Genomic DNA, 15504 nt, shown 5'->3' with positions numbered 1-15504 from the left:
GCCTGGCCGGCAGATCAAACTGTCGTTGTACTGGGAAGCTTCCAGGTGTGAATGTGTGTAACTGTGTGAATGTGATCAGGGCGTTCCTCGAAAAGTGAATTTCCCCTGATTAAATAAAAGTTAAATAATGTGACTGTCAGTCATGTGGAAACCAAGTTGGGTTTAGACACTGTATTTACAACCAGTTAGAGATCAGGTTGGTATTACATGAAAGTTTCTCTAACCAGAGGAGACTCTCCCTCCTACAGAAATCGAGGAACCATTATGGCCCACAAAGAACCCAAACCCAGCATACAGAGGCTGAGTGAATGTGGTGTTGAAGGTGTGGAGGTGGATCAGTGAGTCAGAGGAGACTCTGTAGAAGGACAGAGTGCCAGCAGGACAGTCCACATACACTGCCACTCTGTTAGAGACCGGGGAGGTGATGGATGTTCCAATGTTATTGTGATAGACAGTGTAACCATGATCAGAGCACCTCAGAGTCCAGGACTGATCATGCTCTCCAAACCTATAGACATCACTGTCTCCTCTCCTGTTGATTCCTCTGTAACTCACTGCTACATAAACTGCTTTGCTCCACTCGACCTCCCAGTAACAACGCCCAGTCAGATCATCTCTACACAGCAGCTGAGGCCAACGATCAAATCTGTCTGGATGATCAGGATATGACTGCTCAGCCTCCACGAGTGTCACCTTCCTGTTGTTGTCAGACAGTTTGAGTTTTCTGTTCGCTGTGTTTGGATCCAGTGTGAGTTCACAGAAATCTGATGGAGAGAACGAGACACAATGCAGCTGCAGTTATTGATCTATCATCTGTTTGATGATGACATAATCTTCATCCTCAGTAGAACGTGAATGAGTGATGTCACAGTTTGAAGTTTGCTTTGTTTTCATGAATCAAATGAAAAACACACTTACACTTCCTCAGACCTGGTGTCAACCATCGTTCTCCAGCAGGCTGCAGGCTGAAAGGAGGAGGAAGGTCAGAGCAGCACGTTCTCTTTCAGCATATAAACATGGACATTACATTGCTCTAGTCTACTGTTTTATTATTCTGTTCAAATATTCAAATGTGGGGTTCAGTATCCAAATCTTTCTAAAACCCTGATTTAATCAAATTAGGTTAAATTTTCCCAGGAAACTTAAGGTAAATATAACAAAAACTACGAGTCCCAATTTAATCTAATCTAGTTTACCTTTCAGATTGAGTTGATCTGTGATCAGCTCTGACAGAGAAAATGTCTCCAGCTCTTCCTCTATCACACATTGTCTCTCCATACCTGAGTGTGTCCAGTCTCCAGTTTGAATCATCGAGTCTTGCAGACAGTAGCTTCTCTCCTGAGTCTCCTAGATGATTGTAGCTCAGGTCCAGCTCTCTCAGATGGGAGGGGTTGCAGCTCAGAGCTGAAGCCAGAGAAGCACAGCCTTCCTCTGTGATCAGACATCCTGACAGCCTTTAAAGACACAAAACAACATGTCAGACAGACTGATTGTGCGGTCAAATAGCGAAATCAAGATGAATTTCTCAAATAATTATAATGGTTTATGTTTTCATTTGATCCAACTCTATGAATTAATGGCTCAATTTGAGATTAATGGTTTGTTTACTCTTTGATATTCCAGGTTTAAAAAGCACAAACAGTGAAGGAAATTATTGCCCAAGGTCAATAACACAACTGGTTTGACAATCATACAAGCACAACAATACTTATATTAAATGTCTGCCCATTATTGTAAAACACTATTTAAATGCTCATCCATTGAACAGGTTGATGCATCTGACCTGAGAGTTTTCAGTGTAGAGTGTGGACTCTCCAGTCCAGCAGAAAGCTGCTTCACTCCTGAATCCTGCAGGTTGTTGTTACTCAGGTCCAGCTCTCTCAGACTAGAGGACTGGGAGCTGAGAACTGAAGACAGAACTGCACAGCTTTTCTCTGAGAGGTTACAGTCATTCAGCCTAAAGAGGAAATAATTAATAAGTAACATGAAAATAATCGTGTTTACATCTTGAGTCTGGACTTTTGGTAATGCAGGATATTAATTCTCAGCAAGGACAATCAATGATTAACAGAAAATGTAATTCCATTTTAAATCCATGCAGCACATTTAAAAACACTCTGACATGGACTAAATCTATAAACACTTACAGAGCTTTCTTGGAGACTTTGAGCACTGGCAGCAGCCTCAGAAGAGCCTCCTCTGAAGCAGAGTATTTCTTCAGGTCAAACACGTCCAGATCTTCTTCTGATGACAGTAAGATGAAGCCCAGAGCTGACCAATGAGCAGGAGACAGTTTATCTGCAGAGAGACTTCCTGATCTCAGAGACTGTTGGATCTCCTCCACTAGAGAACGATCATTCAGTTCATTCAGACAGTGGAACAGATTGATGCTTCTCTCTGCAGACAGATTCTCACTGAGCTTCTTCTTGATGTACTCGACTGTTTCCTGATTGGTCTGTGAACTACTTCCTGTCTGTGTCAGCAGGCCTTGAAGGAGAATATGATTGGTCTGCAGTGAAAGACCCAGGAGGAAGCGCAGGAACAAGTCCAGGTGTCCATTTGGACTCTTTAAGGCCTCATCCACAGCACTCTGGTAGAGATGTGTCATTGCAGATTCTTGTTTAGTTTCAGACTTCTGGGATGTTGTTTGTTCTACCAGCAGATTGACTCCAGACTTGATGAATGTCAGATGGACATGAAGAGCAGCCAGAAACTCCTGAACACTCAGATGGACGAAGCAGAACACCTTGTCCTGGTACAGCCCTCTCTCCTCTTTAAAGACCTGTGTGAACACTCCTGAGTACACCGAGGCTGCTCTGATATCGATGCCACACTCTGTCAGGTCTGATTCATAGAAAACCAGGTTACCTTTCTGCAGCTGCTCAAAAGCCAGTTTTCCCAGATACTCAATCATCTTCTTGGTTTCTGGACTCCAGTGTGGATCTGTCTCAGCTCCTCCATCATACTTGATGTTCTTCAGTTTGGCCTGAACCACCAGGAAGTGGATGTACATCTCAGTCAGGGACTTGGGCAGCTCTCCTCTCTCTCTGCTTTTCAATTTGTCCTCCAGAACTGTAGCAGTGATCCAGCAGAAGACTGGCATGTGGCACATGATGTGGAGACTTCGTGATGTCTTGATGTGGGAGATGATGGTGCTGGCCAGCTTCTCATCTCTGACTCTCTTCTTGAAGTACTCCTCCTTCTGTGGGTCAGTGAACCCTCTGACCTCTGTCACCATGCTGACACACTCAGGAGGGATTTGATTGGCTGCTGCAGGTCGTGTGGTTATCCAGAGGCGAGCAGAGGGAAGCAGTTTCCCCCTGATGAGGTTTGTCAGCAGCACATCCACTGAGGTGGACTCTGTAACATCAGTCAGGATCTTATTGTTGTGGAAGTCCAGAGGAAGTCGACACTCATCCAGACCGTCAAAGATGAACACAACCTGGAACTCTTCAAACCTGCAGATTCCTGCTTCTTTGGTTTCAGTAAAGAAGTGATGAACAAGTTCCACCAAGCTGTACTTCTTCGCTTTCAACATATTCAACTGTCTGAAAGTGAATGGAAATGTGAAGTATATGTCCTGGTTGGCTTTGTCTTCAGCCCAGTCCAGAGTGAATTTCTGTGTTAAGACTGTTTTCCCAATGCCAGCCACTCCATTTGTCATCACTGTTCTGATTGGTTCACCTCTTCCAGGTAAGGCTTTGAAGATGTCTTCATGTCTGATTGTTGTTTCTGGTCTGTCTGGTTTCCTGGATGCTGTTTCAATCTGTCTGACCTCATGTTCATCATTGACCTCTGCAGTTCCTCCCTCTGTGATGTAGAGCGGTGTGTAGATCTGATTCAGAAGGGTTGGGTTTCCTGCTTTAGCAATCCCCTCAAACAGACACTGGAACTTCTCCTTCAAGTTAGACTTGAGTTTATGCTGACAACCAGCATTAGTTCCTGAATGAAGATATAAGAAATAAAATAATTCATCAATAAATAAATATGACAGTTTAATTCCTCTAAAGAATGTGAATATTTTCCTCCATCAGTAAATATATCTTTTATCCTGCATGTTAAATCTTTATAAAAATCTTCTTACTGCTCCACAAACAGTCAGCCAGCTCCTCCTGCTTCATTCTCCTCAGGAAGTGCAGTGTGATCTTCAGAAATGCTTCTCTGCTGGTCCTCCTCTGCTCTTCTTCCTCACCGTCCAATACCTCCTCATCCACCCGCTGACTCTCTAAGCATTCTGGGTAATCTGGACTCAGGACCTTCTGCATCTTCTTCAGCTCGTTCTTCATAAACCTGCTGATGTTCTCCTCCAGCAGCTGGAACACAATAATATATGAATGACAATCAAACTAAGACCATGAAGCAAACATCAGATCCATGTTGGACACACTGACAATCCACTGGTCTACAAAGTGCAGCATGGAGAAGATTGTGAACATAATAGATGTAAAAGCAGTTGTTGTATATGTACAGACCATAAATATGGAGTCCAGGTCTGTTTGATGCTGCTGTGCAGACTGACCATTGGGAACCTCTGAGCTCTCCTGGTCCACTCTGTGTAGGAATAATGAAGAATGAGCTCACATTATGTCTGTCCACACAGAGACTAACACAAGCTAAAGGTCCATCAGATGGTATTTGGATGTGATCAGAGAATCAGATGACTCTGTGTAGTGGTAAAGCTTTACTAGTCCTGTTGATCCCACTGAGAATCAACATCTCCGTCTGCTTTCAGCTCAGAATTAGTTTGGTTTAGTCCAAACAGCTCTCATCATCCCTCCATGAAGCTCTCCCTCCCTTACTGAACACGGCTGAAGTTCCCTGGAACAATGCAGCTAGAGCCAGCATGTGGTTGTATGAGACTGGTTTCACTGGGCATCCCAGTGTGAATGTTTTGACTGTGTCAGTGTGGCTGCTGCTGAAATACACTGCTCAGAGAATGAACTTTTACAAACAAAAACTTGAAGTAGCTTCCTTGATTCATTAATTGGTGAAGCATAATGAAAGCTTCAAACTGCAGCTACAGCGCTGATATTAGGGACAAGCAGTCCTCTACACCCACTGACAACAATATGAGAACAAAGGTCATCTAAGTGTTCAAACATGTTTCTTTAAAGAACTTCAATAACAAAGATTGAATCAGAGTTCAGAGTTAGGTGTCTCATTCAGGTAATAAATGCCAATAAATTATATTTTCTCAAATAATTTAGCCAAAAACTATTTATCCTGTTTTAGATTTTAGCTCATATAGTCACGATTTTAATTTTGAAAACAACTTACATTAGATCAGATGAATGTCTTTGTTTAAATTTAATATCAGCTTCCTTTGACCAGTCGCTCTTGAAGGACACACAGGTGGGTTCAGGTCCAGGAGAGTCTGGTTTCTGATGGATCCTGAGAGTAAAACAGCACTGATAAAGTTATTTGAGCTCACACATTCAGAAAAAATCTGTCTCGAAATTCTTTTTATTGATTATAGAAACATTTTAACATTACGTGATACCAAAATCTCACATTATGCCAGATGAATGTCTTTGTTTAAATTTAATATCAGCTTCCTTTGACCAGTTGCTCTTGAAGGACACACAGCTGGGTTCAGGTCCAGGAGAGTCTGGTCTCTGATGGATCCTGAGAGTAAAACAGCACTGATAAAGTTATTTGAGCTCACATATTCAGAAAAAATCTGTCTCGAAATTCTTTTTATTGATTATAGAAACATTTTAACATTACGTGATACCAAAATCTCACATTATGCCAGATGAATGTCTTTGTTTAAATTTAATATCAGCTTCCTTTGACCAGTTGCTCTTGAAGGACACACAGCTGGGTTCAGGTCCAGGAGAGTCTGGTCTCTGATGGATCCTGAGAGAAAAACATCACTGATGAAGTTATTTGAGCTCACATATTCAGAAAAAATCTCTCTTTCACATCACACACAGACCTTTGAGTGTGAATAATGAGGGTGGAGAACAGTGATGGACAGTTAGAGATCCTCATCTCACCTCTGAGCTTCAGTCTGGCTGTCATGTTCCTCACACCGAGAGCGTTTAGAGGGAGGGCCTCCCTCCTCTCTGTCCTCATTCTGATCCATGCTGCTGAAGTCACATCCACATCAGTCACACACACTTTCTACCTTCATCTGGAGAGGAAACACAGATCATCCTTTACATCATTTCTCCTGTCACATCCTAAATATCAGCTGCTCCTCCTGTGATTGGCTGTTATTTCCTGTTATATATCAGTGTGAATGCAGCCAGACAGCAGAGTGAGGCAGAGAAAGCTGCCATCAGCTGCTGTACTTCTACTATCAGTCCACTAGATGGCGTCATGAAGCTGCAGTGAAGTGAAGAGCAGCTCACTCAAACTACTGGCAAGAATATACATGAAGGATTGAATCTGAAGACCATCTCTTCAAGATGTTGGAGAGAATGAGGTGAGCAGATGGCAAACCACAGTCATATATTTTGTTCATGTAAAGCTATAAGTGGCTTCTGGGAAAATACCAAAAGAGATCAAAGGAAAGATTATCTCTTGTTCCTAGCAGTTTTAAACAAATGATAGGAAATTGGTTAAAAGCTGATAATTAACTCCAAATGGAAGGTCTTGTAAATAAAATACAATAAAATAATTATCTGTAATAATTAGTGATTAATTAGTGATTCCACAAACTAGACCAAACCACGTCCCTTTAATGTAGAGAAATCAAACTCAAACTTGCTGAGCTTTTTCTCATGAACTTCATAATTCTTTTGTGTTAGCAGGACTGTGTAGAAAAGCAGCTCTGTGGTTCAGTTAATTCTGGATTTTAAATTCATTTAATCAATGCAGATTCTCGACCTTCATCCTTGTGTGTGTGTGTGTGTGTGTGTGTGTGTGTGTGTGTGTGTGTGTGTGTGTGTGTGTGTGTGTGTGTGTGTGTGTGTGCACCTTCACTTCACTATCAAAGTATGCAGTCTGACTGGTTGGACTGAGTCTCAGTCAGGTAAAGTTTAGATGGTGAAGTGATATTAAAACATGAAACTTCCTCAGGAGAACACAAACACTCAGCTGCTGTTTGAATGTTTGAAAGCTGGAGTTCATTAATCACTGCTCACAGAGTCACACAGACAAACGTTAACCTCAACTAATCAGATCAATTAAATCGACTGTAAAACATCTTTAGTTTTAATATTATCACACTTGAATCACTTACAGCAACAGTTTGTCTTTGACATCATAACTGGACAAACACTCTTAAATGTGCTGATGATCATTTTAAAGAATAATTTTAGATTAATAACTAGTACAATTAAAATGTATCCAATATCTGCATTAAATATCAAGTATTACTCTTCATTGATGAAGCTTTGGCACCCTCCAGTGGTGAGAGCTAAACTGCATGCTGTCAGTTTAATGATGACAAAGATTACATTACATATTCAACTGCTATAAATACTGATGTTAATAGTGTTATTGATCTTTCTAAACTTACTGATAACGATTTATTAAAAAATAATCATAGTATCTACTGCCATCCAGTGGTCTCATTGAGTCAGTACAACACTACATTACACTGGTGTGATGTGTCCAACAGGAATCACACTTTTCAGACTCAATATGTACAGTGTGTAAACACTGAGGAGAAATTACACTTACTGACTGAATTTGAAAGGAGACTTCATTAATATTTGGTCAATTCAACACCGATAAACAACATATAAATAGTGCCAGTTATCCATCAGTTACTAAATAGAAAGTTAAAGTATGAAAACAAAACAAACTTACACTTAATGTCCTCCCTGAAGACAAAGACTCTTGATGTCTATCAGAAAGGTATTTACCACAGATGGACTGTTTACTGGAATAAGCTCCACCTGTAGAGAAGGCGGGACAGGTAAAAAGATTCACAACATGATAACAGTCTATGGCTGTTTCTGACTAATTTCGTTGTTCATGTATTTGCATGATTTGTTGTTTTCTTGATGGTTTCTCAGTGTTTAATTGTGTCCTGTTAGAAAATCCTCTGTTACAGAACACATCACAAATCAAATGGAAATCATCTCCATCACAGTGTTGGACTTATATCAATAATTCACACAAATCTGACTTTTGGACTCTTCACAAAAACAATAGCGTCTGAAATATGAACATAATGAACAGACGGCCATGTTTCCTCATCTAAGTAAAATTTACCAACTGATATTTTTGTTTGAAATAATGACTTTTAAAACCACCTCACTGTTAAAGAAACTACATCCAATAATAATATAATCAACATTTATAATAGTTTCTCTATCTGAAATAAGTAGTGATTCATTGTCTACAAACTGAAAACCATGTTAATGTTGAGAAATCAAACTTCACTTACTGAACTTTGTCTCATGAGTCTCACTCTGCAGCTCTGTTGAGTCTTGAGCAGGTCTGTGTCGAAAAGCAGCTCTGAGCTTCAGTTAAATGTGTTTTCATCAAAGTTATTTTAATGACGCAGCTTCTTGTCTTTTATCGGTATGCGTCTGTGTGTGTGTGTGTTGGCTGCTGATCTTTATCACTATCAAAGTATGCAGTTTGACTGGTTTGACACTGACAAACATTAACATGAACCTATCGGATCAATTAATGGACTGTAAAACATCTTTAGCTTTGATATTATCACACTTGTATACATTAATGTACATGATTTTTCACGATGTTGATCCTTGGTGATCAATCTAAACTACTCCTTTACTTCTTATACTGCACCTTTTCAACATGTCTCAAACAGATCAGTGTTAAGGATAAAGTCATATTTCCCCTAAGTTTAGTCTCTCAGACCGTATCCATCCTGAGAAACTATTTTAACGTCCTTGAGATGTTTTTAAAATCGTTAAAATGAAACAGTATAACTGTATAATAAATAAATAAATAAATGAATAAATAAAGTAAAAAGGAGGTTGTTCATTCAAATGCTATCACTATTTCCAACTAATATAATAATCATGAGTCTTATTCAACAACTTAAATTAAATATTTTCAAATGGCATTAGTCCAACCAATATAGATAATATATGACTATATTATAATTAAGAGATAATCAACAGTAAACAACTTTAAATAGTTTTATGCCACTTTAGGACCTTAAAAACGCTTTACAGACACCTATACTCATTCATTTATACCACATTTATTTGGTTTGGTTATAGCAATAATAAATAAAACCATTTGCTAATATTTGGGGAACGTTTTGCACTCAAAGTCGAAAGATTATGAAACAACATGGCTTTAACGACAGTTTTGCTTGACTTGAACTCTGCATCACTTATTATAGTTACTGCATGTGATATTTGGTGGTTGACAGCAGCTTTAATGTTCATTAAACTGACCCACTGTACTCACCTCTACTTAGTGGACTGAACTGATCAAATTAATGTAATGTATCATTAAGTAGACTATAACAGCAGAATATGTGCTAACGTTAGAGAAAGTATAGTAGCCTACCTTTCTTATATATTAATATCATGCTGTGTTTTCCTTCCCGGTTACATATTCAGCTGCTGAATATGTATATATGAAGGAGGAACTACACTCACTGACACACTGAATTTGAAAGGAGGCTTCATTAATATTCAGTCAATTCAATACCAATAAACAACATATAAATAGTGTTAGTTATCCATCAGTTACTAAATAGGAAGTTAAAGTATGAAAAAAAGCAAACTTACACTTAATGCCCTCCCTGAAGACAAAGACTCTTGATGTCTGTCAGAAAGGTGTTAACCACTGTTTACTGGAATAAGCTCCACCTGTAGAGGAGGCGGGACAGGTAGGAAGGCTCACATAATAATCGTCTATGAATGTTTTTGACTGATTTAGTTGATCATGTATTTGTATATTTATTGTTGTATTGATGGTTTAACTGTGTCCTGTTTTATTTTATAGATTTAAAACACATAGTTAACAGGTAGCTATAACACATCTTTTGTATGGTTTTGTATTGGTAAAGTTATTTCTTCACATCAATAATTGCCCTTTATCCTCTGTTACAGAACACATCACAGATCAAATGGAAATAATCTTCATCAGAGTCAGACTTAATATCAATAATTCACACAAATCTGACTTTTGGACTCCTCAGAGTTTCTTCTTACACAGACCCTGACCCTGTCACAGGAGGGAATTTAGCTGATTTTTCTGTTTAAAATTATGACTTTTAAAAGCACCTCATGGTTTAAAAAAACTCTATCCAACAATAACACTTTTAACCAATGGAGCTACTTGTCCTTCAACAGTGTTCAACATGTGTGTACAGGCTGCTGACACACCTTCACTTCACTATCAAAGTATGCAGTCTGACTGGTTGGATTGATTCAGATTAAGTTCAGATGCTGAAGTGATATTAAAACATGAAACTTCCTCAGGAGAACACAAACACTCAGCTGCTGTTTGAATGTTTGAAAGCTGGAGTTCATTAATCACTGCTCACAGAGTCACACTGACAAGCATTAACCTCAACTAATCAGATCAATTAATCGACTGTAAAACATCTTTAGCTTTGATATTATCGCACTTGACTCACTTACAGCTAGTTTATCTTTGACATCATAACTGGACAAAAATGTTCTAAAGTGATGATCATTTTCAAGATGTATTATTGATAAATGATCAGTACTTATATTGTATCCAATATCTGCATTAAATGTGGAGTATCGCTCTTCATTGATGGATCTTTGGCGACCCCCAGATAGAAGATTAACTGTTTTCTTCCTGGAGAATAAAACACTTGCTTTTTGTCCAAAGTGAATTTTCCAAATGTAACTATTAATGTACATGATTTATACATGATATTGATCCTTGGTGATCAATCTAAACTACTCATTTACTTCTTATACTGCACATTTTCAACATGTCTCAAACAGATCAGTGCTTGTGTTATTTTGAGATATTTAAAATGTCACCTTCACCTGTGTTGGCCCAGCCCTCCTCTGCACCTGAAACACACAGAAGGAGAAGTTCAGGGAATCTGCTGAGATCTGAATTTGTGATTTATTTTTCTGTTTCTTATTTGGCTTTTCTGTGTTTTCCTTTCTGTCCCCTCTCACCTCTGAGTCTCTGCTGTATCAGAAACCTGTTGGTGAGAAACTCAGTGATATGGAAATCAGGAGGTGTGACAGAAATACGATGCTCAGAGCTCTCTGTCTATTGCAAATAAAAATAAGCTTCACAGGATAGTCAACATGGCCAGCAAGATTGCTGGCCAGCCTCTAAATAGCATGGCCATGACTGTTGAAACAAGGGTGGTAAAGAAGGCAAATAATATATGTGAGGATCTCTCACACCCCTTACATCAAACATATGAGTTGTTGCCCTCAGGTAGGAGGCTCAGGATGCCTTCATTCCAGACAAACAGAGCCCGCAGATCATTCATACCTACCAGCATATCCATGTTAAATAAGACAACTACTGAATAGCACATTGCACTTTAGTACTGAATAACTGCACTTTAGTATTGTACTGTATTTAAGTTGGGTTTTTTGTCCTATTGTCAACCTGTCTTTTTGTCCTGGGAGGGTGGGTGTATGGTTTGTCTATTGTGTTCTTGTTTATTGTAATGTCTTTGTACTTGTATCAGATGCACTGAAAACAGCACAGAACAATTTTCCGAAAGGACAAATAAACAATCTATCTATCTATCTATCTACCCTCGCTGTGAGGCCTGCCTCGGTGCACGCCGGGCTGGCCCTCACGCCGCAGGTGGGCACCTGCGCCTTCTTTATTAGCTCCTGTGTTTTGCTTATTGTGTTGTTTGTTCTTTTTTATGTTATGTTGTTCTGTGTTACAACCAAAAATATAATGTTATTGATCAACAATTTAAATAAAAGTAAAAAAAAAACTCATTACAAACATTAGATTCATTTACAATTTGTTTTGTGTTTCAAAATAACAATATTTGAAAATATCAACATATCAAAAACAACCCCATTATTTTGAGTCTATAAAATATATAACAAATAAGAAAATTATCTGTCATTGAATTCTGTTCAATGTGTTTTCATTAAAGATGTCTGTCATGTATACCATTTTTATTTATTTACTTTTTAAAAAAAACTTTTTTTAATATCATTTTATATTTAAATCATTGTATTTGTTTATTTACACTTCCTCCTTTAATATTTTATTTATTAACTGGAATGTCTGGTTGTTTTATGTTCTCTGTATGTGTTGTTGTGTGTTAATGTCCAACAAAGAATAAAGATTTTTGGGAAAGAAAAAGAAAAAGAAAAAGATAATGAAAACAAATATTATGTTTGTTCTCTTACCTGGCGTACACCGACATATGGGTGGGCGGAGTCGGCACTCATTCAACATTAAACAAGCTTGACCCCTCTCCGGCATTGCTATCAAGACTCTTATCCACACAAACAAAAACATAAAACAACCTCACCCCCAAAAAATGTGTAATGTAAAACGAGTGCTTCTTTTTATTTAACATTATCATCGCCGACCGTCCCCGCCCACCACAAACCGAGCGCTCCTGTGTTTAAAACGAGCGCAACCTTCTAGTGCGTTTCCGAGTTTGTTTTTTTTAAACCAATCAGCTTCGCCTGTTTGCAGATGCGTCAAAAACGTGCGCTCTGATTGGCTGGTTCAATGCTGCGCAGCACTATTTAAACTTCGTTTCCTTCTCGTCAGACCGTTTCAGATGTCTCATTCTCCTGAGGTGAGTTGCTGCTTTTAAATATATTAATTTTAGTAACATTGACGCTGTTTAAAACCAATTAACCTCTTAACGCACGCTGTTCCGTCTACGGGACGGGACGGATGTTAGGAGGTAGCCACAAGTTCTTCTGAATGTTTTAAACAGCAACCCTTAAATATGTATATTCATGCCGTACATCGTTGGAAAGCTTAGATTGTCCTGATTCATTCAAGACCACTCACGACTTATATGGTTGCTCACAGCCGTAATAGTATTAGCGATTAGCTCGGCTAGCCACTCAGCTACCGTGAGCCTCTCCTGCTTCTGACGACACCACACACAAGCCAATCGGTGTTTAGGATTAGGCAGCACGTGCCTCCAAAGCCAATGAGGACATGTGACAGACAACAATGACGACATGGGTTTGATTGACTGCTGTTCTAGCCTATGGAAATATTCGGTGAAATGAAGTTGATAACCTTTTAGCCAATAGTCTGAGGTTTCCAACGGTGTATGACACTAAGCTATTAGTTTGGCTGCCCATAAACAAACTCCAAGCGTAACCGGCGTGCGCCCTGTGCGTAAAAGAGTTGAACCATATATCATTACGCACACGGCATTTTGGTACACGGTTGGTTCTTCTTCGACTTGACATATGACTTATACCAAAATAAAAAGATAGATATGGCCAAACAAAAAAATATGGTTATATATAATAATAATAATAATAATAATAATAATAATAATAATAATAATAATAATAATAATAATAATAATAATAATGCGTCAGCTTTCGGTCCCTGAATGTCTGTACACATGTCATTGTAAAGGCAAACCTATGGGCGAGTAAACAACCCCATCATTGTAACCTCTGCCACTCTTTGTCAGTAAGTCACAGAATCACACAGACACGTTTACAAGAATCCTGAGTGTTTATTTATTTATTTATTTTTTAGTTCAGGTTATATATTGAAAAGATGTGACACAGACTTCAGTTTAATCTGAGACTAGCAAATAGTTTATCACACCATTTTATTTACCTTTTAAGGGTACTACTCCTTTCCCTACTCCAGATTCCAGTTTTTCTTATCTTATCAAATGCATGTGTAGGAATGTGATCTGGATTGTGTTATGAAAAACAAAGCATGCTGTATTTCTGGAAATGTCTGAGTGCAGTGCAGTGCAGTAACCGAAGGCATTTCTCTGCCGTCTCCTGGCTGCAAAATTTGAAATATTTCACACCTTTTGACCACGCCTTGCATCACAGCTGGGAGTGGTCCGAAGTGTGGTCTGTTGCACTCCCCCACACATACTGAATAATGATTTCAGGATTTACTCACACACACTTAAGTTTACTTCTACATCGCTGCAACAAGGGGATTATTTCTTTGGCAAAGTTTCTATTTAATCTCTTGTACACAGGCAGATTTTGAACATTGTGGAGGAATAACTAACCCATCTATCTCTGTTTTATGTTCATTAGAGGATTGCAGATTTAGTGCAGTGAAAGCATCAGAGATGGCATCAACCTAACTGTGGAAATTGCGAAGGTATATGAAGATCACACTGGCATGATGGCAAAAATCAAAATCACCATTAATTGAACTTTTAACCTCGATTACAATGAATTATCTCCACCCTCGATGAACAATGACATATTTTCAGTTTCTTTAGTTTTGTATTTTACACTGCTGCCCTCACACATGAGGATCTTTAGGGAGTGAAAATAAAGATGTTTTAACCCTCCTGTTGTCTTCGAGTCAAGGAAGGGAGGGAGGAGGATGGGAGGGAGGGAGGAAGGAAAGAAGGACAGAGGAAAGAAAGTTGGAAGGATGCAAAGGACAGAGGAAAGGAGATGACAAAGGAAGGAGGGAGGGAGGAAGGGAAGAAGGAAGGAAAGAAGGAACAGTCAAAACAGAGGGGAGGACGACAGGAAGGTGAAGGTGTGACGCTGTGGTTAAAGATCATGGTTTGGGTTAAAATGATCACTGGAGACAAGTTTTCAAATTCCCTTAAAGATATGCAACCTTTGTTGTCATGGCAACAGTGAACACCACGATTAATTGACATGAGTAAGATTAAGTCGATTAGAGTTTCTAAATGTCGGTTTCGATTATTTCTTTATTTAATTGTGCAGCCCTACTCCAACCTTTTTAAAATACACACACACACACACCCCATTCTGACTTCATCCATGTGTTTATCACCAGGTGCTTTTGTTGCTGGTGTACCATGACCGACAGATGCACTTTAAACAAGTTGGAATGCGACGTGGAGGTAAGTCGAATAGTTTTTTTAGATATCGCTTCCTGTTTTAAGTCTGTGCCAATTCAATGACATCATTCCTACTCTTGTCTTTTTAGCAAGAGCTTGCAAACCTGACTGGTTATGTGATGGAGAGTGAGGGCAGTGTTTATCTGAGCAGTGGGCCATTGAGACGTAAGTCACAAGTTTATTTCATATTTCATTTGATATGTGATACTAATGTCTGACTGACTGTAAAATGAGTCAAAACATGCAACCGGTGGCTTCTCCCTCCGTCAGGTATCACTGTGGATTTTAGTTCATTTTAAATAATTTTCAAACTTCTTCTGTTTGTGTAATGTGTGCAATGTGCTGTGACAATACTGTACCTCAGTATCTGCATGCCAAGAAAAACTCAGACTTGAATTTATCAAACACTGTTTTATCGTGTTCATCAAACAAGACCAAGGCCATTTAAGCAGCAGAAATAATGAAACTCATTGGAGACTCACATTTGTTTATTTATTCAAAATAATAACTTTCAAGTTTTCCTGAAAAATGCAATGTATGTAAGTTGAAGGTATGAACGTTAACATTTGTAGTTATAATTC

The 15504-nt window shown here is 38.8% G+C and overlaps 1 protein-coding gene across 1 annotated transcript; it reads right to left on the bottom strand.

Annotated features, from left to right (window-relative positions):
* Positions 1–219: 219 nt before the first annotated feature.
* LOC128354626 (NLR family CARD domain-containing protein 3-like) lies at positions 220–12286 on the bottom strand. The gene is made up of 10 exons (XM_053314849.1): positions 12270–12286; positions 11052–11077; positions 10908–10940; positions 4473–4576; positions 4085–4313; positions 2148–3942; positions 1784–1957; positions 1281–1454; positions 919–965; positions 220–764 (listed from the first exon to the last, which is right to left on the bottom strand). Exons 1-10 carry the CDS (start codon positions 12284–12286, stop codon positions 220–222), a joined length of 3144 nt encoding a protein of 1047 aa, XP_053170824.1.
* Between the last annotated feature and the right edge of the window lie 3218 nt (positions 12287–15504).

The sequence above is a fragment of the Scomber japonicus genome, chromosome 24 (genome assembly GCF_027409825.1).
Source record: "Scomber japonicus isolate fScoJap1 chromosome 24, fScoJap1.pri, whole genome shotgun sequence".
In the NCBI taxonomy this organism is placed as follows: Eukaryota; Metazoa; Chordata; class Actinopteri; order Scombriformes; family Scombridae; genus Scomber; species Scomber japonicus.
Note: the sequence above shows the minus strand (reverse complement) of the source record. Positions and strands in the feature narration are given on the sequence as shown.